This window comes from Lathamus discolor, chromosome 9 (genome assembly GCF_037157495.1).
Source record: "Lathamus discolor isolate bLatDis1 chromosome 9, bLatDis1.hap1, whole genome shotgun sequence".
NCBI lineage: Eukaryota > Metazoa > Chordata > Aves > Psittaciformes > Psittacidae > Lathamus > Lathamus discolor.
Genome location: NC_088892.1, coordinates 9,405,146 through 9,430,443, shown reverse-complemented (window position 1 = coordinate 9,430,443; position 25,298 = coordinate 9,405,146). Strand labels below are relative to the sequence as shown.

The 25,298-nt window shown below is 48.8% G+C and overlaps 1 protein-coding gene across 4 annotated transcripts in view; it reads left to right on the top strand.

The window, feature by feature from the left end:
* GABRA3 (gamma-aminobutyric acid type A receptor subunit alpha3) overlaps positions 1-25,298 on the top strand; it is a 95,525-nt gene that overhangs the window by 16,033 nt on the left and 54,194 nt on the right. For 3 of the 4 annotated variants that reach the window (XM_065689913.1, XM_065689915.1, XM_065689916.1), the window contains 2 exons: positions 17,143-17,271; positions 20,985-21,106. In XM_065689913.1, the coding sequence (XP_065545985.1) occupies positions 17,183-17,271; positions 20,985-21,106 (211 nt within the window). In that variant the 5' untranslated portion in view covers positions 17,143-17,182. Of the gene's footprint in view, positions 1-7,982; positions 8,076-17,142; positions 17,272-20,984; positions 21,107-25,298 lie in introns of those variants that run through there. The other variant, XM_065689914.1, reaches the window with a different exon arrangement.

The following is a 25,298-nucleotide window of genomic DNA, read 5'->3' as shown; positions in this document are numbered from 1 at the left end:
GCTATGTGCCTTCCTATCATCAAATGCACAACTCTTCTTGCTGCTTGTCTCTCATCTGTTTACACTAAAAACCCCTCCTGAAGCAGACAGGCCCTGGGAGAACATTGATGATTGGTGGTATGTTTGTAGGCACAACTACAGCGGGATTCTCCAAAGCACTGTGACAGGAAGGAGTCCCAGATGCCTGCCTTGGGTCCCATAGGCTAATGTCTGCTTCAGTGTTAGCTCAGTTCTGGCAGACAGCTGGTGTAGTGGTTTCCAATGCTTGTGTCTGAAGGTGTCTCTGAGAGTGGGGGTCACTGTCAACCCTAATGCAGTCAGGGATGGGCAGGACCTGGACTGATGGATAAGCGTGCTTCCATCCCCGCACTAGCTGTGCAGATGCTGTGTGCATAAGAAGCTGTGTGAGTGACAGGAAGACAGCCCTTAGGCTTTGAACTGCCTCTTTTTTCTGTGCCCAGCCACATGCCAGGACAACACGAACATATGAACCCTTTCTGAGCAGTTCCCCTGTTTATTGACTACTGAGCTTCTGTCTCAGCCTCAGCTTCCCATGAGGCTGCCTCCAGAAGCCAGCAGTTGGAGTGTCCTGTCTCCTGCAGCCACCACTCACTGTAATATCATGAAGAGCTCTTATTACCTGGGTCTCTGCTGTTTTGTTTCAGCTAATTAGAGCTGATGAGACCCACTCAGTGTTAGACACTTGCTTCTCCCTCAGCTTTCTGTGGTCCTTGTAAAGTTTACCAAACATGACAAGATATTAATCCTTTCAGGGACCATAGCACAGGTGATGTGGTGACATTTAAAGCTCCTGTTAAAGTAGCAGGTTCAGCTGAAGCCTATAGGAACTTTCTGCTTTCATGCTGACAGGCTCTATCCAAATCCATACTATGTGGCTAGCTACCTGTCTTGTTCCTAAAATTGCTATTTTGAAGAACCGCCTGTACTGTTAGTCTCCAGCTATGGTAGGTCCCTGGGCGCACTGGGGTTCATACTTCCCTTGGGATTTATTCTCCTCATCACCTTTGCACCTGAAATCATCAACATCTTTGTGCCAGGAGGCTCACTGTTGTTTGGTGCGCAGCTATAAACTGAGCCCAGTTATCAAGGTATGATGAGACCAGGGATGTCTTTGGGATGACAAAGAAAGCTGAGGAAGGTATCTAGAGGGGAGGGAAGACCTGGAATAATATACTCCATGTAATATGAACATGGGGCATTTTCCAAACACTTCAGGAAGTGTTATCAACTCCTGCAATTTCTAATGTGAAATTAATTGTATTTGGCCCTGTTTCAAGTTCCAGATTTTGTCTTCATGCCACTGCCCACTTCTTTCTAAAACAAAAAATAAGCTCACAGCTTTGTGGGTGCAGAGGCCAGCTGAGAAGGACCCTGCATCAGAAAAGAATCAAGCAGGACTCTAAAAGCCAGCCTTCCTAAGCGCTTGATTTAGATGAGTGTTAGGTACCCAAATTGCTTAAGCATATCTGGACTTGACAAGCATGCGCAATGTTAGAAATAGAAATGCTGAGGCATCCAAAACCTTATGGCTCCACAGGGGCATTTTCGAACTGATGCTGCTATTGTAACTGCAGAAGAGAGAAGGAGTATGTGAACAGGTCTTTCTCTCCAGGTTTATTTTTGCTCTTGCCAAGGGACTGCAGGACAAGTACAGTCTCTTTCAGGCCCATTAGCTTTTATGAATTTGTTCCTCTGCCAGCATATAGTTTTTGAAATTCAAGACAGCCATCTCTGCTAAGAAAGCTCTGGTACTTCTCCATGTAGTTGGACCAGGCTTCTGGAAGTCCAGATGGACATTTGTCATAGAAGCAAGGCTCCAGCTCTTTGCTTTGTCAGGATCTGCTGACATGCAGACCTTGAGCTCTGCAGTGTCCTGCAGGAAGGGTGATTTAGCTCTTTGAGTTGTTGTGTGAGTATATGTGCAGAGCATCTATGTAAAGTGAAGCTATATAGCCATCCCAGTGCCTACTTCTGGATTTCCTTGGGCACATCTAAGCTATGGATAAAACCCTAGATACGCTGGAGCCCTTATCTAAAGCGGCAAGGATTATGTGATCTTGTACAGAAACACCATGTTGTGCCTCAAGCATCCCTTGGGGTTATATACCTATGCCAGTACTGCTCAGAGAATGTGGAAAGGTGTGGAAAAAATATCTTTTCCACTAGTGCACAATAGGGACATGGTTTAGTTGTGGCTTGACAGTGATGGGTTAACAGTTAGAGTCAATGATGTTAAAGCTCTTTTCCAACCTAAGTGGTTCTATATGGGATACAAAGAAAAAGCTCCCCCTATTTTTCAAGTGTTAGAGGTGGACAGTTTCAGCAGCAAGAACACCTTTTCACTGTGTATTGGAGAGGGTGAAAAGAAAACTGTCTCCTGCAGCCCCTTCCCAGTGCCACAGGGGAAAAACATGTGGGGAAAGTCTGCTCTTGTGGGCACCAGCAGACTGTTACCAATCACATACCTGTAACTCACCAGCACATGGGCAGTAACAGTGGGTTTACTGGTGAGGTGGCTCCCAAAGGACAGTCCTGATGAGAGAACACTTTGAAGGGTAGCCTTGCATTTAAACTGAGCTAGAGGGAAGTTTGCTCTTGAGCTGTTTCTCTATAGCAGGGAAAGCACAGCTTTTTAGGCAGCTCTTTGCTCCCTTCTGGCAGGCTTTGAGGGCTTCACCATGGACAAGGATGGGAGGAGGATGCCTTACCATGGGGGAAGGAGGTGTCTGTCTGCCTCAGCCCGGTGCTATGCCTATCTGCTGGGGGCTGGCCCAGGGCTCTGCTCCCTGCCCAATGAAGTAAGAACACAAGCTCATTGCTTGAGGGATGCAAACATGGTGCTGCAGAGGGCAAACAGCAGCTCTGTACATATATGGGAGGATAGGATGGTGGCATCAGGGTTCCCAGCATCATGCACCATGAGCGGTGACCCCCATCTCCAGCCCAGAATGCAGGCGGGTGGCTGATCTATGGCCAAGGCAAGATAGGGGTCTCTGAGTTAAACTGTAGGTGAGTTGCCATGGAGATGGGTTAATAAAGTACCAGGCAGCAGCTGGCTCTGACGCTGCTATGGTTGCAAGGAGCAGGCTGGTGGGGAGAAGGGGCAGCTGGCCTGGTGGGGATGGAGAGTGAGAACAGGGTAGCACCAGGAAACTGGGATAGGACTTGGGTCTGTAAGGCTGTTGAGGGTGCTTTGAGAAAGGAAGGGATGATGGGAGAAGAAAGTCCTTTCTCTCAGCTCTTTGGAAGGAGGGTGTCAGCATGGTGCTCGTTGGTGGTGAGTGGGACCAACAGCTTTCAGTGAAGTGGCTGGAATCCTGTGCAACCGAAGTGTCTTTTGTCCTGGTCTACTGCCTGTATCAGCCACCTGTCTGCTTAGTGACTGTAGGCTTGCTGCTTCTCCCAGCAGCATGAGAGGGAAAGCAATGCGGATGTCAGCTTCCAGAGGTCGCTTCAGGCATGACTGGTGCAGAGGACACTGCTGTGCTTAGTGTTGGCTTATGTATAGGGAAAACTGGACCTCCTCCATGCCAAGGCAGATGCCTGCACACAAGTACTCAGACCCTTTCTAACTGCAAGCCCTGCGCTTATGTGCCTTCAGCCTCAGAGCAGGTCTGCACCAGCCTGTGAAGCAGTGTGTTACTGGTGCATGTCTCCCTTGATATGCTGCCCTTCTGCCTTTCAGCACTGGGGAAGGTCATCTCTTCCCTTACTTGGTCCTCCATCCCAGCCATTGCAATGTAACTGCAGCCAGGTCTTTTAAATGTATGGGTGTTGGGTGGGACGAATGGGGATGGCATGGACTTGCCTCCAAAGAGATGGGTGTACTGGAGCTATTCTGCACACCCCTAAATTCTTGCTTCAGCTTGCACCTTCAGAATGGACCTGCTCTGCTTTGCTAGCAGAGTTTTAATCTGCAATCCCATTCAGTTCAAAGGCACTGTATCATAGACCTAATACTAAGCCTGCTTTTACTCTGGCTAGTTGGGTAAGGTGATGAGAGGGGAAGACTTAGCTAATTATTAGTGAGATATTCCCAAACTGCTGTACTTCCATTTTGAGAGATTACTCCTCCATAATATGGTGACAGCCATATTTTGACCTTGATCACCATAAGAAAGGTTTTCCCTGACAGACATCAGCTCCTGGAGTGAGCCAGAGCTCAGGCAGGTGTTCCAGCAGGTTAAGGGAGGTGAAAGCTTATATGCTTTAAGAAAGAAATAAAAAGCCTTATGGTGGAGTGATGCATTAAAAGATAATTGCTTACAAGTTTCACAAGATGTTTTTATGCCTCCTGAATTGATGGATGTATTCACAGAGACTGATGCTCACAGTGCAGGGTTCCCTTTCCTCCTGGACAGAGCAGATACCACAACAGTTCCAGCTAGCTAATGCCAGCTATAGATAACCCTACCCTCCATAGAAAAGGTTGTCTAAAGCTGGACTACTTGAGTTGCCGTCTTCCCTGGTCAAAGCCTCCCCACCATGACAGCATCCCATGTTCAAAACCATCCTGTGCTGCTGGTGAATAGTCCTTGTGTCTTTAACTCTGTCATCATGCACTATCCAGATGGTAGGAGTACTCCCCTCCCTTATGGGTCAGCAGGCTTTAGGCACTGGCTGGGATGAAGGAGGACTTCCACTGCCTCCCTTGATGTCTCTGCGGGGCCAGCTTGTGGGGTGAGCCATCCAGCCCTTACTGTTGCAGCCTAACCATAAGGAGCACAGATCGTGCAAGACTTTGAGGTCTGTCTGGTGTAGCAGCCTCTACAATCCAGGAGGGATTTGACTGGTGGAGATCTTGATTGTTGCGGTTTGGTAGCTAGAAGCAGGCCCTGCTGTGGTGCACAGGTGCCCTGCTCTGCCCAGAATCTGCATGAGCTGATATGGTGTGGATCAGCACATCTGGAGGCGTGGGAAGCCTTGCAATGTAAGTGTCCACAGACCTCTGCATTTAGGGTGCCTTTTAGGTTCTGCCCCTCTTGCTCTGCTCTTAACAACTCACTGTTCATGTGGCTACACCCTTTTAATTCCTTGCCTTGTGCTTTCTTTCCTGTCTGACCCCAATTATGGCCACTTCCCATACTTTAGTAAGGAGAACTTGTGGTGTGGCTAAAAGGGGAGGGATTTCGTTTGATATGTATATTCCTGGGAAAACTTCTCCAATAAAGGGCCTCATGCCCAAGCCTCTTTCAGACTGCTACCAGTGTCAGAGGAGACCTTTGAGTGGAGGAGGCACTCTTTTGAGAAGGCATCTCAGAGTGGGGTGAGATGCTCCTGGGGAAGTCTGTATCGCTGTTGCTCATGGATGAACAAGCCTCAGCAAAAGCATGGTTTCCATTGCCTGTGACTATTGTTAGCACTACTTAAATCTGTAAATGTTGGAATGTTCTTCAATATGAGCCATTTAAAAATCCTGAGTAATTTCTGTCTCCGGATATGCTTGTGTCTCTGATTCTGTTGCATGCCTCTTATATCCAAGGTGGTTCATGCCAGAAAGCTGAGTCAGTTTGGAAAGGAGGAAGAGCAAGTATAAGGGCCTCTTCTGCTCTCAGCCTCCAGGCAACCAATGTTCTTCAGTTAGCCGGGTCCTGTATTTCATCCCACCTCTTGGCATGGTCATCTTGGTGATATTCTCCAATGGAGTATTGGCCTCCAGTGAGAAGATGTTGGACCAGATCCTTGGGGCCTTTAGTTAAGTGAATGGCTGTGCCTTGGGACTCCCTGAGCTCTTCCCCATTTCCTTGCCAACACTCCTGTGTTCGCAAGCATGTAAATTGGGAATGGAAGATGTGCTTTGGAGGAGCCTTAGGTGTAAGCAGAAATTCAGTGTGAGTATCACAGAACCACAGCATGGTTTGTGTTGGAAGGGACCTTAAAGCTCATCTAGTTCCAATCCCCTGACACAGACAGGGACACCTTCCACTAGACCACGTTGCTCCAAGCCCCATCCAGCTTGGTCTTGAGCACTTCCATGGGACATCCACAATGTCTCTGGGCAATCTATGCCAATGTCTCACCATGGCCAACGTGTTTCTCACGACACTTTTCCTTAGCTGACCATGCTTTGTGTAGGAGTTTGGACTCGATGATGTCCTGAAATGTCTTCCAATGTGAACTTTCCAAAGATACTATGATTTTCCCCAGTTGTGGAGACCAACAAAAGCCTTCCTCTGCTGGCACACAAACCCCCCTGTTGTCTTGTGCGATGCTTTTGATTACAGCAGAAGGAATTTATACTTCTTAAAACAGGAACAGCCCAACACCATGTACTGGTTGCTGTTATTCGTGTATGAGCAGTCTAAGGGCAACTAAAATTCTAGCTATCCGTGTGAGATCTCAGAAGTAAGGTCCCTGCAGTACAAACAAAAATACCGTTTGGAGATCGGAAAATAGTAACTTCAAGACTCAACTGATGATTTAAAACTATCCTAGGAGTACTTAATCTCCATCAAGTAGGCTTGGATGTGGTCTTGAGGGCTAGAGGAACTTCCTTTGATTATCCATGGTTTGTGGTAGTCACAAAGTTCCTGTAAGAGAGCCAAGTCTTGCAGTAACACTAAGGGGTCTTCCTCCTCTGGTCTAAGAGATGTCAGGTTTGGGCGAGGGGGCACTGTGTTGTGCAAAGCTCAAGTTTTGCTCAAGACAGTGACCTTGAGATCATGTGAGCTCTTGCCTATGAGCCCTGTCCAGCAGTGGAAAGAAGAACTCTACTGACATTTGAACAGGTACAAGTCTTGATGCCTGTATTGGTAGAGACCATGCTCAGATCATATGGAGCTGAAATTTTGCTGTGGAAGAGAGCCTAAGTTCTCTTCCTATTGTCCAGGAGCAAGTAATGATGAATACTTCTATCTCACCAAAACTGGGATGAGCTGTGGTCTGTAGGAGTAAGGTAGAATTAGTGATTACCCTAAACTTCCTCCTGGAAACAAGAACTGGATCATTTTCTGATATCAAAATGCAGAGAACTTATAGTTAAATTGAATTTAACCACTCATGCCTTGAGGACATTTGCCCTGAAGTATGTTAGCATGTTATTGTAAGTATTCGGGAACGAAAGTATTTTGAAGGGATTTTGGGGTGGTCAATAATGGCTGCGGTTATGATATTTGATGTCCTCCTGCATCCTCAGGGATGGAGGAATGGTTATGTACCTTGGAGTGAGAGCTGCGGCTGAGTCTTGCAGTGTGTGTGTAATAGGGAGAGCTCTGCAGGGACAATATATTTTGAGTGCGCCTCACTGTCAGCTTTCGCCTTCCCAGCTTCATCGGTGTATGGCTCTGCAAAGCACCCAAAGCCCAGCCAGCTCTGTCCAGTGCATCTTGCATCAGGCTTTCTTGGGATCCCTACACTGCCACGCTGAATCTGTCCTTGTGTTCACTGCCTACTCCTTGCTGCGTTTTAACCTCTCTTCCACACACACCCCCCCCACCCCCCCTACTCCTTCTCTGCATTTATTTTCCTCTCTGTGCCGTTTTATTGTGATACAAATCCTGGCAATTCCAAGTTGCAGGCCAAACTTCCCTGCCCCGCTGGCAGATCTGGGATTTGGCCAGGCCTTGCAGCGAGGAGGTTGGCAGGAGTTGGGGTACAGAGTGCCCCTCGGGCTGCTTGCCATCTCCCTTCAGAGCACCAGCGCCGTGGAGAGCTCTCCCCCCTTCAACAGGTAGACGCTGGGAGCAGCCAGCCGTGCTCGTCCTCCTGCGCAGAAAGGATGCTGCGTGGCCGGGGTTTTGGCGAAGGGCCGCGGGGCATCGCTTGGGGTGGTGGCCCCAGCCTGGGGAGGGGAGGGCGGCAGCGAGCCGCGCTGCGGGGAGGGCAGCTCCGCACAAAGCGGGTGGGTAAACCCTCCTCCGGCGCGCGGGGAGGAGGAGGAGGAGGAAGGCGGGGGGATGCTGCTTCCCTCCCTCCATCGCGCTCTCGCTCTCTCCCTCTCTCGCCGCGGCCGCAGGAGCGCAGGCGGCGGCAGCCCGGCACGGCGGCTCGGGGCACGCAGCCCTGAGGAGCGCAGCGGGCTCCGGCCGGGCCCCGCTGGGGCAGCCGACGCGGCGGTGAGTGCGGGCGGGGCGGCGGTTCGCGTCCTGGCTCCCCCGGAGTCTCCCCGCGCCGCCTCGGCGGCTGCACCGAGAGGCGGGTACCCGCCCTGCCTGGGGTAACGGGAAGCGGAGGGCAGCGAGGACCACCCGGCCGGGGATGGGGCTGCCGGGCGCTGCGCTGCCCGCCGGTTATTGTCTAAGGGCCGGAGAACAATGCGGGGAGCAGCGGCTCGTCCCTGCTCGCATCCCCCAGGGACGGGGGTTCGGGAGGGTCGGAGCATCTCTGCTCCCGCAGCAACTCCGGACCGTGCCGCTCCGGAGCAGAGCGGTGCCCCGAGCCGGGCAGGGGTCTCCCTGCGCTGGGGACTCTCAGGGCTGCAGCCCGCCTGCCTGGTACTGCCGGCTGCAGAGTGGGGATAGGTGTAAGCGGCTGTGAGAGAAAATGTCTGTATGAGGATAATGCTAGAGCCGGACAGTGAATGCAGGGAAAGGGCTGAGTGGGGAGGGCGGTATAGTAAAGTCAAGTCAAGTTTCCCCCTGAATCCTGCAGCCAGGCCTAATGGGCACTGATGCTGTGTCAGGGGGGCAGGAGAGAGGGAAAAGGGCTCCAGATCTTTCCTCCTCCCCCCAGAGTTACTAGGACTGAGGAGTAGCATAATATAATTAAGCATTAGACAGTCCACGCTGCAACATTTAATCCATTGTTCCTCGCGCTGCCTTCTGCCAGAACAATTCTCATCTGGACAAGAGAAGTATAATTGAACAAATAGTTCATTTCCCTAGCCAATTGCATCCCTAGTCTATCCCCTGTATCTGCTGCTGTCTGGCTGCAAACACAGCAGCGTCCTCAGGCAGAAAGGGAGAGCTGGGACCCTCTGGTGAGGCTCTGAACAGCCACTCAGACCCAGCAAGAGCAAGCTCACCTGAGTTGTTCTGAAGGCAGCAGGAGGTTTGTTCCCTCATCTCTGGTCCTTTTAGCTTCCTTGTGGGGAGTGTGAAGAAGATAAATAACAGGTGGCAAGACAGGTCCAGCCTACAACTAGAAGATGCTATGTGTGGTTCAGGCAAGTCCTCTCCTTTCTGTAGGGTCTTAACTTTCTCTTTACCCTGGAGGATAAAGGATTTTGGGCTGTTCTGAGGTGGTGATGCTGTTGTGTTTGCCAGCCTGCCCTTCAGCCTGTGCCTGTGGTGGCAGGGTGCCCTGCAGTGCGTTCACATGCGTGCACAGACGGAGGAGTGCATGAGCCGATGCTCCTGCTCTTTTCCAAGAGAGCTTTGGGCAGCTGGCAGGGTTGCGGCTGCACCATGACCTCCTTGGCACATGCTTGGCTGGAGGCTGCATCCTTTCCTCTGGAATCTCCTACTGGTTTGCAGAGCACAGCAGAGCTCAGTGCATGGGGATACGCAGATGTATTGTCCGCACTGCTGCGAGATGCGCTTAGCTCTGGGAAGCTACTGCTTTTCCTTGCTTCTGGAGCTTCTCTTTGCAAGTGTGCATCATACAGCTTTCCTCCTTCTGCTCTTTCTCATTTCCTCTTTCTTCTTTGTCTGTAGATTGTCACCTCTCCCTCTTCACTCTTCAGCTTCTACTTCATCTTTTCCTGCTTAATCCATTCTTTCACCTCAGTTTCTTTCTCCCTAAGTAGACCGTGTCCTCTTCAGCCTGCTCCTCTCAGCACTGGAGAAGCAGCCCAGCCCCTCGTCTCAGTAGGAGTATTCCTGCCAACTGTTTACAAAAAGTAGCACAATACTCAGACTGAACACTGACATAATTACATACCCAGCCAGAGAGTGTAGTAAATAATACTGCCTTTCAAGCTTTTGCCCAGTGGTGAGTCTTTTGACATCTCTTTTGCCCATGGGCTAAACGTATTATACTTGGCTTGTATTTACTTATATTCTGGAAACACTAAGTCAGTGCACAGATATATGGTATCAAAGGAGATGTACGTTGATGTCTTGCACCATGTACACTTACTGTGCCTGTATGCATCCCGTGCCTGAATATGCATCATACAGCTCTGCTCCTGCGTTCAGGCTTTGACAGTCATGCTTGGCAAGTGAGCGCTGTCAGGGAAGGCACAGTTGCTGAGGTGTGGATATTGTTCCATCAGTGAAGGAAAGATGGCTGTGAGGTGAAGGTCAAGAGCACCAGCAGAAGGCACAGAGCTTGGCTAGCCGTGTCTGCACTGGTTAGGGTGCTAGCTAGTTTTCCAAAGATGAGTGTGATTGATCGCAGACTGTGGGTACTGTCAGCACGGTTGTATTTCCAGTTGTGCTTGTGAGCCTGAGTCTGTCTGCAGTTGCTTTGATTGTGAGTCAGTCTGTCTGCAGTTGCAGTAGCTGTGAATCAGTGTCTGCCTGTAATTACGTGGGTGAATCAGTGTTGGCTTGTTACACTTTGAGTGCAAATGGTTTCCCATAGCGGTTGTGGGTGTGAATCACTCTACAATCCCTCTGGATGTGTTTTTTGAGTAGAGAGATGCAACACTGGGATTAATTTTGTTTTGATGAGGAAAAACTGTCAAGCAGCTTCTCATTTCGAAAAATTAAAGCTGAGTTGGGAGCTGGGCACAGAGCTTGCTCCTCAGTTACCAGCTTTCTACTGAAGAGATCCGCTTTAAGGCTTGCTCCCAAGCTTTCCATGTTGATCTGAACCTTTAATGTCTTTAACTTGTGCCGCTGGTGTCCTCTTCTGCTGGCATCTCTTGCAGAGCTGCAGACGACGCGTTTGGTAACCATCACGTGTGCCTCATACCTTATGTGTGTGGCACATTCATGGGAAGGTTGTTTATGGCTTGTGCAGTGCGTGTGTTTTATGGGGACAAGCTAGTGTGCGCCCTCGGGTAGGTAAGCACAAACGTTTTCATGCTTGTGAATTGAAGACTATGTGGTTCCTTTGCCATATGCCTCTTGCCGTGAGCCAGGGCTGTTTCTCGAAGTAGATTGTAAACAGCAAGTTTGATTCAGGTAGGTGGAGGAACTGCTGCCTGTCTCTGTTCGTGCAAAACACTGTAGTAGCTTCTGGCTTTCAGCAGCATCTGTATGGCATAAAGCAGTGCTAAACTGAGAGGCAAGTCAGAGAAATTTAGGCTACATCAGATGATGGAAGCAGAGCACTTGCCTTGGTCCAGGCTAACAAACTAAGCATCCCCTGTGCTGACTAGTGCAGGTGGAGTGTGATGCTGGCACAGCTGGACTGCTTCCAGGAGACACTGGCTTGGGTGTCTCTGCCTCTGTTGTGCAGTGTATGCCTGCACCCCACATAGCTCATTTCAGAACAAAGGGATGCAAACAAGCAGTAGGACAAGGGTTTTGTGAAACACCATAGTATGTTATGCCATCATTTTCAGGCTTCCAGATGAATCTTGGCTGCCCATTGTCCCCCCTGCCCTCAAGTAAAGAGTTTTATTCCGAGAGACCCTCCTTTAAGCTGAAGAAGTTGAGAACTGAAGCAAAACCTCCTCAACAGGAACACAGGGTAGCATGTACATTGCCTGCATTTACTGCTGCTGCACTGAGGGCTTGCTGGCTGCCTCTATCTGCAGAGAGAGCTTGGAGCTTTACCCGAAGACGTGCTAGAAGAGGCATAGCTATGATCACCACAAGGCTGGTGTGCCCGTGGAGGACTGGTGATGGCTGGGCAGAGCACAGTCTGTGCAGTCTGGATGACTTTGGAATCCCTGAAAGGTGTCGGAGGACATTTCCTGATGCCTGGGACCTGTTTTACAGAGGCTGTAGTGCAATGAGGAAGGGCTTTAAGGAGCTTCTTGTGCTGTGCAAATGTGCCAGACTTTGGGGGTAAATATGCAGGTGTTGTGAGGTCACCTATAGTGCTGTGCTCAGATGTGTTATTGTGCAGGTGGATGGATGTGCTTGTCATCCACAGGGTCAAGATCACCCTCTTATCCCTGCATGGAAGTGCTTGTAGCTGGGCTCTTGCACTCTAATTTCCAGTTTGTTTTCCAGCTGCTTCCCAGCATCAGCTCCTCATTGCACAGCCCTCTCTGAGATACCTCGCTTGGCAAAGAAGTGGAGCAGCTGCAGGGGCTGGGGGCTGAGCGAGAGCTCTGAGAGCTCAGCACTCCTTCAGCTGATGCCGCTGGTTCATGGTGTGTGGGCATGCTGACCTACTGACACTGCAGGTACACAGCATCTCTGGGTGCAGCGGTGGGGTAAAAATGTCCTTTGGGCTGCTTCACAAATGCCGCCTGCATTATTAGAGTACTGCTAAGTGAATCAGGTTGTTCCCTTGGCTGTGCATGTTCCAAGGAGGCAATAATTTGAGAGAGGTACTGATGTGGCTCTCACAAGCGAACACAGGTGGGTTTATGTGTCTTTTCTTTCTTCTTTCCCTCTCTGATGCTTGCTGTTCGCCCAGGCTTTATTGCAAACTTTACTTTTCTCCACCTCCAGAGCTCTATCTGTCTTTCCCTTGTCAGCAGAAGCTTGTGTTAATCACTCATTCGTAAGAAGGCATTTCAGAATATTTAATCCTTGTAGAATAAGGTTTTATGAAAATATCAAGCTCATCATGCCAAGTCAGGAGGTACCCTAGTAACTATGTTAACTTTGGGTACCACGCTGACCTGGAAGGTGTCATCACCTTCTTGGTTCCCAAACCCACCTCAGTAGGAATAGGGGCTGGAGCATGTTAGTGTCTTGAGGACAATAAAGGTTTTCCAAGTCCTTGTTCCAAAACTGCGCATCCAACAGGAAGGCTGTATTTCTGGGGAGTGTTGTTATGCTATGATGCTCTGGAGATTGGACAGACTGAGTGTGCTGGAGAGGAGTGGGTATGTTTATGATGCCTTTAGTATGTGGTTATAAAGACACCTGTCAAAATACAGAGTGCACAGAATTGTAAACCTCAAGAATTGCTGGATTCCAGCTGCAAAGTGTTAGCTGGGCTCCTTAGAAAATCTGCATTGGATTCAGCTGTGGAGGTTACCAGCAACTGCAGAATTAGTGATGAATGCATTCACTAACTGTGCCATTAAGAAATGAGCAATGGACAGATGGAGGAAGGAAGTGCAGGGCTCTTTTGAACACGTACAATCCCTATAGGCTCCATCTTGCATAGGCGTAGATGAGCACCAGAAGCTAGAGAGTGATGGTCTTTACCTGACGTGAAAGAGGGGTCAGTCTGAGTTGTATCACTGTTTTCTGAGCATATAAATCTTTGTATTCTGCCTTTTTTCTTAACGGATACTGTGCTTGTTTCCTTTCCACAAGACCTAGTAAGAAATCGTGGGGGGTTTTTTTTCTTCTTTGGGACTATTGCCATCCAAGTAACATTCCTAAACCCTCACTCGTTTACGTGCAGTTACATCTGTGTTGCCTGCATCCTCCCTCCCCTTCTAAGAGGATCAGGGATCCCTGAAAGTATTCAGATCAAGACACTGTCTGTTTCAGTGCCTTCCTGAGTGGTAAGTGACAGCTGAATAGCATTTTGCTTAAGCACCTTCTGCAAGGACAGCACCAGTTCATAATTCAGGCTGGAGTAGCCCCAGTTTTCCTTTCCCTGGGTGTTTCCATTCCTTTCCTTTGCTCAAGATGGTGTTGCACACCAAGGGACCCCTTTCTCCCTGCAGTAAGTGCTGTGGGGCAGACAGACCTCTGCAAGGGTGACTCTTTTGTGCCGCAACCTAAGGAGCTCCATTACTGGGCTGTTGAAACCACGACTGGTTTTACAAACCTGCTAGCCCAGAAACCTTTTTGTTAGAGAGGCTGTGTGGCCCGTAGCTACTAGGCTCATAAAGCCGTTGCTCTGGCTGATATTCTGTGTGTCCCTGTGGCTGGTGCTTGGCCTGGATGAGCAAAAGCCCCAGGAAAGGGGAGAGGTGATGCTGAGAGCTGTTGTGGCGTGGGGACCCTGCTAGGCTCTGGCTATGGGGAGCTTTGGAAGATCCCTTGAACTGTATGAACGTTGAAGGCGCTGCCTTTGCAAAAGCTTCCTTACATCCTTCAGAGAAATGCTTGCTGCCTGGCAAAAGGGTAATGAGCATCAGTGCTGGAAAGGGGTTGTTCCTTCTGGTGCTGCCCCAGCACTCCCTAGCCAGCCCTGGCTCAATGTCACAGGGCTACCTGGGTTCATCACCAACAGTTTAAGCCCCGGTGTTGATCAGGAATGCCAATCACAGTCCTCAGGACCAGGTCTGCTCCTGGAATCAAAGGAGGCAAAACCCAGGGAAAACGCTGTGCATTCTCTTGTATCCAGCTCCCTGGAAAAATACAAGAACCAAAGGAAAATGGTAAGAAACACTGCCAAGTTATTTTCCATGCTGTGTTGTCCTTCCCAAGTCCCTAAATGCAGCCATAGCAAACCAGCCATGCATGTATTCTCACACCCCATTTGGGGGGCATTCTGTGCACCAGTAAACCGAGCCATTGCTAGCAAACCAATCACTTGGGCAAGTAGTGAAACAAGATTTTTCTTCCCGGTGCAGGTGTACAGAACTGGTTCTAATGCTTGAAATGAGACTTAAGCATGTATTTAACTTTATTCAACCAGCCCTGTTATCCTTGGCTAGCACCTTCTTCAACAGAATTATCCAAGTAGAAAATTAGCCCTTCATCTCCATATAATATTGAAGGAATTAAGAAAGGGTTTGATAAGAATGTGGTTGTTTAGAGCTTCTTGGCACAGACAGGCATATCTTACACACACCTACATGGAAAGTGTGCTTCTGGCTTTTGTCACTGTTCCCGACCCTATCTCTGAATTATCTTGCTGCTCTGTTTCCTTGTCCTCTTTTCTTCAGCTCCTCTGTCCCACCTTTGGTGTGCAATCTCCTCAGTCCCTGGTCTCACCAAATCTAATAAAGATGCTCCAAAATGTTCTAGAGGAGTCACAAGGGTTCCTGCAGAGCCAGGAGGCACCCGCTGCAAACCCAAAAGGTTCTTATTTGTGTGGGTATCTCTGCTCAAAAGCTGCTGGCAGGGCAAATTCTGCCAAAACAAACTATTTACTGAATTCAGCAATTGAATGGGAAAGTGTTGATTTCAGTGAGGTTTTTCAGTGGTGGTGTGGGCAGGGGAGAGGGAAACAGCAATGGTGGGATTTTGGCTTTTGGCTCATGTTTGAAATTGCCTTAATAAAAAAAAATCAAATCCTATTGTATAATTCGCAAGTATAAGTGAAATGAAAGGGAAACATTGAAAGGAAATCTGTTGAGGAGCTTCTAATTGAAGGAGGTTTGAATTTGCCTTGTAGAAAACATCAACATTTTAGCTGTCCTTGTTGTGATTTGGAATGAGTCTCCCCAAACTGTTGGAATTTCCCACAGAACAGATGTTCAGCCTCTTAATTTGTGCTTCATCAGCAAATACATGAATTTCCAAGACTGTGTGTCCCTTCTCAGCTGGGGTGGCAGGAACCAGAGCAGCTATCCTGAATCAGGGCTTGGCTCACCAGAGGGGTAGGTGACCCTATGCCTAAAGGCTCCTGCAGCCTCTGTGTGTGCTCCTTTGGTGTGAAGGCTGCACTTCCCTAGGTAGCATCCTGATTAAATAAGGCCTGAGAACACCTACAAATGGTCTCATGCACAAAATTAATCCATGCACTGATAGTTGCAAGGATTTTCAGTAATGGGGAGGAAGATAAAGGTAACGCGTCTGAAGTATGAATGTGCTTTATTCAAGGCAATGTTATTTTTCCCTTCTGTGCCTGCCATAAGTGAACATATTGCCAGAACAAAAGCTGAGGTGGATGGATAAGGACTTGTAGTGTCTGGCTCTTTCTGTCTGCTTTTGTGGCAGCTTATGGCCTATTAGAGCTGTACTGAGCTAAAAATCAAGGATCAGACACAGCATCCAGAAGACTGTAGTGCCAAAACGATGTGGGTGACCAGGGTTACCTAGATGCAGAATCCTGCTTGGGGCTGAGCTCCCAGCTCTCTGCGGAGGATTTATGCTGCAGGTTCCTGCCTCCAAGTCCGTGCAAAGAAGTCCCTGCTCACTGAGAGCACTTGCACTGGGAGCTCACCTGCCCTCTTCATCCTCAGCACCCTCTGCCAGCTGAGAAATGCTCTTCACGTGGTGGGGTTTGGCTTTCAACCCAGCATCTCCTTCCTTCGTGCTGGAAGTTGCTGCCTGAGGCTCTGCGATATTGGTGCCTATTGAATGGGGAAATCCAGAAGTCAGCTTTGGCTGACAGCAACATTATGCCCTTTCTGCAGGCTGTGATCAAAGTGAGCCTTCGTTTATGGCTTTGGAGGCTCACACTGGCCATTTGTGCCTGGCTACCAAGGTGCTGAGCTGCTACTGCGCTAAATCTCCTGTGTGCCAGCCATGGTGTCGTGCTGGGGAGACATCACGACAAGCTGTATTTATACAGGCTGTTGCTTGGCAGTGCTGTTCCAAGGTGCATCAACATAATGAGATACATAAAAGGGGAAGGCAGTTAAATGTGCAATAACATCACAATAAAAGTAAAACTGAGCATTAATGAAGAATCTGAGCACGCTAAGTGCAGCACAGCCGAGCACTCCCACTACCTTGGGCCTCAGTGCCCAAACTTAATAATAATTTCTGGCAGTGTCATTACCAGAATTAAATGAGGGCCTAACTGTTCAGAAAAAGATGTTTGAGGAAAAAAATGGGTCTTGAGGCTTTGCAAGTGGTTCTGCTGAGTGGGTGTCCCCAAGGCAGTGCAGGTAGCAGGGAGCTGGGAACTGCTGCAAGGCGAGGGCAGTGACTGAGAGTATGGGTTGAGAAGGAAGAGATGGGTGGAAGAACCAACAGTGCTGTTATTTTGGAAGTGGAGCTCTGCACTCACTGAAGCACCTGGGAAGCTGATGGATGTGCTGTGAAAATAGGGTGAGGGTTTGTATGTGTATATACACGCATGGCTCTGAACCATTGCTGGTACTTCCCCAGGGCCAGCAGCACCAAAGTGGATGCTGCTGCCTTTGGTCCTAGTGGGGTCTCTGGGATTTCAAATACGATTACCACTGCAATATGGACTGCTGGTTAACATGGATAAACTGCTGCAAATAAATGAACTGAGCAGATTGCTTTTCTCCTAATAAATAAAACCTGTTTTCTCTTCTCTCCTTCCCCTCTGTGCATACCCTGGCAGGTCTTGGAGGCTTGTGTGACGGTCACTGCGTGCTGACACCATGGCGCTGAGGCTCCCGGGAACGGGCTCACTCTCCTTTGTTAGCCTTGGACTCCTAGTCCTGGTTTTGGCTCTCCCTGCTGATGCTGGGTAAGGTGGTGAGCGCTAAGGCTGTTGACCAAAGCTGCAGTTCTCTTGTTATGCTTAAATATCCCGGGTTCAGTACCTATGTGAAGTAGTCCAGGGCAAAGTGCTAAGAAGTGTCTCTGCTGTGTTTGACCCTCCACTTGTCCCCATCCCCATGCCTTTCACCCCAGGGACTGTTCAGTCCTCCATGGCTGAGCTGACTGATTACATTAGTGTTATTTGAGGTCCTCTCACTAAGGACAGTTGTCAGCACTTTTTGCAACAAAACCAGTTTTCAGATTTGTCCTCTTCACAATTCACTTTGGGCAAGGACTTGGAAAGGAGATTCCCCCCCCCCCCCCCCCCCCCTTTAATTTCTGAATACTTTTAAAGGAAAGAAAATGAAACTGCTTCAGTTGTTGGGCTTTTTGTGGTATAAGGACCTGTGAGCCTTACGCTTGATGTGCTGCAGCATGAGGCAGGACTCTGGCCAGCCCTGGCTGGGCACTCTGCACTGTGTCGAGGCTATCCCAGCACAGGCAATGCTGCTGCCAGCCTCTGGGAGCTGTCAGGAGAAGACAAAAGCCTGTTAGCCTTTGACAGGCTCTGCAGCCCTCCTCTGCATCCCACTGGAGTCTCTGCTGACGCTTGGGAAGCTCAGAGAGCCCTTCAAGGAAGGGAAGCAAAGACACCACCAACGCAGCCACGGGGAGCAATGAGCTTTGCACAGAGGGAGAGAAAGGCAAATAACACATGACTCCTATGAAAAACTTAGGAAAGCCTTTAGAGCACCAGGTATGGATGTTGAGGTGCTGCTGCTGAGTTACAAGTCCAGCAGCAACCAGGGATTTCTATGCATGAAAGAATGTCATTGCTGTCACTTGTACCTCACCCCTCTGCGTGGAGCTGTTTGTCCAGATGCATGCTCCTGCCTTGTCCTGCCCACCCCTCTTCACCCACTTGGATCTAACTCTGCATAAGCAAATGCATCCTAAGCATGCCTTGACATGCCTCTGCCTTCCCCAGTGCTGCCCTTTTGCTTCCCATCACATAGTCACTGATGCTGATGCTGCTCCTTCTCTGCCTGCCATGCGGGTATCGCTCTGGTCCACAGGAAGATTTGGTTCCTAAATTGCATACAAGGGGACCCTTTTTTGGAGCTGGTGTGCTGCTGTGGCAGCTAGCTCTCCAGAGCATGTACACAGGGATGGGTGGTGAGGGAATGACTTTTCCTCAAGCCTATCCTAATTAAATTTGCTGTAAACCTCTGCCTTCCGTGCCTAAAGGCTTTTGATTATCTTAAAACCATGATCCCCATATGTCTTTGGAATTCCTTTACACCTTGCTAAAGGGCAGCTTTAGCTTGGTGTTAAGGTTACAGGTGAGCCAGCCCAGACCTTGGCTGGACTGGGGAATTAGCCACAATCAGTGCCAGTCAGAGGTGCTGCCTGCATCCTTACCTTGCCCTGCCCATGCTGCTCTTTCCTCCTCAGTGAATCCCATGCTGCTCGCACTGAAGTTGAAACCTCAAATGTCAGGCTAAGTAAAACGGCTTTGAAATTTGTAAACTCATTTTTCCCATCACCGCTGAGCCTCCGCCAGGAATTCCTTCACAAAAATCTGTCCTCCCGCTCTTTATATTGCGGGTGATTTTTAAAGATAGCTTATAAAACATTAATGAATGAGCTTTCATGAGCACGGTAGCTATTCATAAGTTATAGATGGTTATAGACCCATCAGCAGACACTGGTACAGATTGCTTTTAAGCATGACATCTATTGAAAGCTGTTACAATTGAAAGTCACTAATTACAGCAGGCATTTGTTAAATTCTTCAAAATTCTGCTTTTCTGCAGGGAGTTCAGCTATTTCAAATATTTCAAGTCCAGATGAAAACCAAAACCAGTGTTTTGATTGGAATGCAAAGGCCTGAAGGCTGTGATGCAGTTTGTAATATCAGCGGTGGTTTGACGGTTTTGATCTGATGGGTGGCATTAGGGTTGGAACGGATGTTTTCCCTACCATACCTCACCTCCCATCCCCTATGGGAACTGCAGTTTAAGCACTTTATTACCCTCTTAGGCTCTTATAAAGCCAAGCTTGCTGGCTTGATCTCTTCTCCCATGCTACCAGGTATCAGTTTGCTAAAACCAGAGGCTAAGGAGCCTTGTGAGAGATAGGATCCAATCCCTTGAGAAGTAAACCTCAAGCACTTGAAATGCAATTTCCCAGAGTGTTTGGTTATTGATGCCAATGCAAATTAATGTCAAAATTGCCCAAAATGGAATATTTCAATTAGCTGCCACATGCTGTATAGTATTGATTCAGCCTGGCTCTAAAAATACTCATACCCTGCTCTCGATTTTTCCTCTTCTGCTAGAAAACACTTTTTGCTCTAATTTGTCTTAGACAAGTGGGGGTTTCTGCTGGGAGAACATTCTGATAGAGAACTCCAAACCAGCTGTGCTGCTTGTCACCCTACTGACCCTTCACAGGGTATTTACAAATAGACCCATAGTGTCATGGGTGATGAGTCTAACCAGATAGGATGCAGCAGGATTAAGCTTTAAACTCTATAAATGATATTCATCTTTCTGTTTGGTTTTGTTTGCTTGGGGCTTTTTGTGGGGATTTTTTTGTGGGGTTTTTTGCTTTGGTTTTTTTTTTTTTTTCCATCAATTACTTTCTGGGCATGTTTAAACCCACGGCTGCACACATCAACTGGAGCAAGAGAAAGGGTCAGGGGAAGGAAAGAGAGGTGGGAGAAGAAGGTAAGGGGTAGAAGTGTTAGAAACCAACAATTTAGGGGCTTCTCTTGCCCCAGCTGTGCGGAGTGTTCCTCAGTGCATTGTAGGTGCCTTCCCTGGCCATTGCATCTACATCTCGCACCACAGTGTCTCTAGTTTGCTGTGTCTGTGGTCTTCACATGGGCAGTGCTCCCCTACGACACATCTCTCTGTTTACTGGCACAGGGCTGATTTGCCGGTCAGGCTACCTGGTGCCATTGCTGAGGATCGCTCTGCTCTGTCAGCCTTTCCTGCCTTGCCTGGCTGGGCTTCCTTAGCCATCCTGCTGCCCGTTTGTGCTTCTTAATCTCTCTTTGGCCTCATTGGTGTCTCTTTTATTTCCTCTTCCATCTTCCTTGCAATCTCTGCATCTCTATAGATTTTTCTTTTGTTTTTTTCTTACTTAATCTCCTGCTCTTCCATTTGTTTTGGTCCTAACAGCTATTTCTGCTGCGGAAAGCTGTGCTTAGAGCCACAGCACTGGTACTCTGTGTAGTCTGAGATTTCTTTTTGAGGAAAGCCAGTTTCGGAAGCATTCTCAGGCTCCTTCTCTGTTGATTGAAAGGGAGATGTGAAATGCAAATTATTTGCAAATATCAAATCAAATATATTTTTTGTGCCCCTTGGGCTTGTAAAACTGCACTGAGGATTTTGTTTAGGAAGATCAGCTTTTCTTGAGGAATTTACTACTTATCTTAGTTCACCTGGGGCAGCAAATTCCCCGAGGAAATCATCTTCTTTGGAGAATTCCAAGCTTCTTGCATTGAGCAGAGTTAGGAACATGAGAATTTATTTGGTTTCATTGCCTTATGAACATGCATGACCCACTGCAGTGCAGGCTGGAGCATGAGCTGACATCCCTTCGTTTCTGGTAACTGCTCAGAGCATGAAAAGTGTAGGTTTCTCTTCTGATGATGTTTTATCTCCTTTTTCCACCCCCTTTATATGCCAGGCTTTCTCAGAAACATGTATCAGACATCGTCGATGACAGCAAAGACAACATCACCATTTTCACCCGCATCCTGGACAGGCTGTTGGATGGATACGACAACCGCCTCAGACCCGGACTCGGAGGTCAGTTGGGATGGACAGATGATGTTTTCCACAGCTGTGTAGCTTTAGAAACGAGAGGTTGCCCAGATGACTTCTTATGAAGGCTGATGCGGTCAGGGGAGGATGGTTCAGTGCCAGAGGCAGTCTGTTGCCAGTTTCCCTATTTTGAGTCTGTGCTACCTTGTTTGATGGTTTGTGAGATGAGAGGTGCAAGTCTGACTGCTGTGGTCTTCTATGACATTACATTGATAGGCCTGTAGATGGAGCAAATATAATTAAACTTATTTCTGCTTTTATAGGCATTACCACTTCAGAAATGATGAAACTACCAGTTTGCAGGACCTTCAACTCGTGCTGTTGGTTGTTAGTCAGTGGGCTTTGCTGCAGAGCCTCTATCTTGACATCTTCTCAGTTATTTCCCATGTAGTTGTCACCTGGCAAGCTCTTCTGTGTGTGCTGGTCTGGGCACCAGGCAGTCAGCCAGGCTTTGCTGTCCCCTGAGCTGCTTTTAACACTGCTGCTATCAGAGCTTCTGCTGCTTTGTCTCCAAGCACCTACAGTTGTTTAAGGCGCTTTAGAAAGCAAAATCACAGTAGTAGCCTCCCTTCCCAATGTTTATGGCATACATGTAGTGGGATGTGAGGGGGGGCAGAAGCAACAGGGAGATGTGTGGGGAAGACAGACATGAGCTTCCTTAGTGAGATGAGGGAGTCATGAGCTGTGTGGTTTCTTGGTGCGCTGTTGTCAAGGAGTGTTGCTGTGGCAGGGATGATGACCCCTCTCAGGTGCTGGCAGCCATGTGCCATGGGGGCTGCCAGGGTGATGTCCCTACACTGCTCTGAGCTCTCCTGCTCAGCTGCAAAGGTGTGCTGCTGGACCACGATTCCCATCCAAAGCTGCAGTCACTGTGTACTCCACTGTTCTGGAAGGTCCTGCTGCCAAGGGAAGCTGGGAACGAGCTTTCCTGACCTCTTGCATGCTGATGGGGCCCCTGTTGATACAGTGTTAGCTTGGAATTGCCCCCACCGTTCCTCTTGTTGTCTCTTCCCAGGTCCATGTTCACCTCTGTGCTATGGCCTTCTGCCTTTCCAAAGTCTAGGAGCACTTTGATCCCAAGCAGAAACCATGCAAAATATGGGAAGGAGGGCTTTTCCAGTGAGCACCTCACCCCTGATGGGCTGCTAGGACCCAAGCAGGAAAGGGTTACTGTGTCTGCATGAGCCACCCATCAGTTTTATTGCTTTGGTTGCTTGTTTCTTTCCCCCAGAATTAACTGCAGTCCTGCTAATAGCTTTGCTTCCTCGAGTCTCCCCAATGGCTGTATTGATTTAACTGAAATGAGTTCTGAAAGGGGACTGAGGGGGCATTTATGTTCACAGTAGGCTTGGTTGCAGACAACCCCATGCAAAGTATTAACAAGAGGACTCCCAGGAGCCCCTTGCTGGAGGAGTTAAAACCTTTGCTGGAATATCTCTACTCTGTTGCTTTAGATCCTTTAATAACATGTTTAGCATAATAAATTGCCTTTGCCTGAGCCAGACTTTGCATGTCTAAAGACTGCTTTCACCTCTGATTCTCCCTCATGGAGCGCTCCTCTGGACCCAGGTGGGAAGTTTTAACAAGGGCTACAGGTTTCGGGAGCTCTTGGCTGGTAATGAGTTATCCTCAGTGTATGTGTATGGGGCAGCCTGGTGAGCCAGGCTTTCCCACCTATAGCTGGACCTGTTTACTGCAAGTCTTTTATTCCTTGGAATAGAAGGGTCGTCAGGGCTGCTGTCAGGAAGAACATTAGAGGGAAAGACTTTTCCCCGTGCTGCTGGTGGCCAAAGAAGCAGAAAGGGTCCTGCTGCAGACTCCAGACTTAGGGGTTAATCAAATGGCCTGGCGTGATAGACAGCAAGTGATGGGTTACGTGAGATCTGTGAGAGGGATCACTTTGCTTCAAATCAGCAGCTATGCTGCTGTGTGATGCAGGGTATATTGGTTTCCCTGAGAGAGCACTTGCCAGTCCCTGTAGATCCAGAGCTGGCTCTCCCCATTTCCATCAAGAATATCTTCCCTTTGCTTTTCTGAAGGTATCAGATGAGAGCATCCATTAGCACCACACAGTCCTGCCTTGGTGTCTGTGGAAAGGACAGACATGGTGGTATTGTACACACACACACAATAGGTGTCTAAGTTGTGGATCACCAGGACATGCAGCCCCCCTTCTTGGCCTCACTTTCCTTGCTCTGTATGAGACAGGTCCCCCCAAAACACTGGGTTGGGGTATGGAGGGCTGCAGCACCTCTCATTGCTGTGTGTGCCCAGGTGCCTGTCCCCAGCACTTGGCAGAGCCATTTCCTTGTGTACTGAGAACCGAGCAGTGTTTGTTTAGGCTTTGGGAGAAGAGACTGTGTAAGCAACAGAGTGTTGATGTGGCGACTTCTCCCCTCAAGATAGCCTCTTTGTATTTATTTTCTTATCCCCTCTGTTTTCACCATCTGCTGCCACCCACTCTAATAGCTCCCATGCCAGAGCTCCTCTTTCTACAAGGATGCTGCAGACACAAACTGAAGCAACACCAGTGATGAGGCTGCTCAGGAGTGCCCGGTGCTGCAGAGCCAGGTTCCAGGCAAGGGTATTCCTGTGCCTTGCTGCTGCTCCTGCCTCCCTGGGCTCTCCAGCAAGGAGTCCTTGTAGTCTTGATGGCAAGTAGAGGTTTGTGAGCATACTCCAGGATAGCTTAGAAGAGCAAAGGTGAGGGGAATGGGGAAGGTGGCTGTCAGACCCCTCATTCTGCAGGCGTGCCACATGGGACACTTCCACTGGTGTCACAGAAGTCTTCCATGGTTGGTAAGAGGTTTCTCCCTTTTTCTGCCAGGTGAGCTAGGACTGGCTTGGTTTTAGGGACAGAAGTTAGTCTTTTGTTTGGCCCATACCACTAAAATAGAGTCTGGGCATAGGGAAGGGGTAGCTGCATAAACATCATGTTATAGAACTCAGAGAACCATCAGCAGATAACCCATGTTTCCCTTAGGAAAACACAAGGCAGATTGGTTATTAAGTCAGAAAAGGAACAGAAATGGACCCCGAGGGGATGGAGACATCTGTTGTCATGGCCAACTTTGTAAGATAAAAACTCTCTCAGTAGGAGATTTTCTTACGGACAGCACTGGCCTCCACTCCTGATCCGGAGCTGTGCAGTTGCACAGATCCTCTGCCCAGCCCTGCAGGGGCTGTGATTAGGGGCATCTATTTATAGCTCTCAAATTCTCTTTACTGGGGCTTCCTACAGAGCTGGTGTGTGGAGAGGCCTTACTCAGTTTTGAACCTGGAGCTTGCCTTGCTTGCAGAAGTAGGAGAGGGGAGATATGGCCAGGAGAAAGAGAGAAAACTGCCTGACAAAGAGAGAGACATCACATACCCAAAAAGAAGAGATGCTCAAGGAGTGGGATGTGAGTGATGGAGCTATGAGTGATCCTCCAAGAATGACTGATGCACAAAAATACCTTGCGTATCCTTGTGCTCCTTACTCTGAAGAGTGAGTGGATTTCTGCAATCCTCACACAGGCACAGTGATGCCCAGCGCACGAGAGAGGTGGGTGGCTGGGTTGTCTGGGGTTCAGTGATGGTCCCTGTGCAGCTGTACCTCCTGCAGCCTTATTTCCTATCTGATGAAGTTTGGGTTTGTTGGGCTGCAACCCAAACACAACCACCTCGTGAGTGCCTGGGGAGGGAAAAGTAGGGAGGTTTCCAGACTTGCCCCAGCCTTTTCTTTCCTTACAGCCTCAAGAATCCATTTAACACGCTTTGGCAATACAAAGAGACTGGGGAGCACCTTACTGCTCAGGGAGGAGGCACATGGGGCCTTTCTGTAGCTCTTTGCACAACAGGATAGGGATTTCTTCCAGTTCAGCCAGGGACTGTCTGCATCTTGGGGGACAGGGTGTGTCTGAGGTGCTTTTTAGCTTAAGAATGAGGAATCCAGAGGGCATCTGGAGCAGTGATGGACAAGGTCTCTGTGTTGGGTGTCTGGGGAGACCTGTGCTCCAGAAAGCTGTTGGCCTTTTCCAGGGGATGCTGAGGAGGAAGAGATTGTTCACCAGGGAAGAGGAGGAGAAAAGAGGCTGCTCAGTTATCTAAAAGATGGGTTGTGAACTTTCTAGATAAGCCAGTTTCTGCGACTCCAATTAAAAAGCAATTTGTACCATGTTAAGCAGCCAGGCGACGA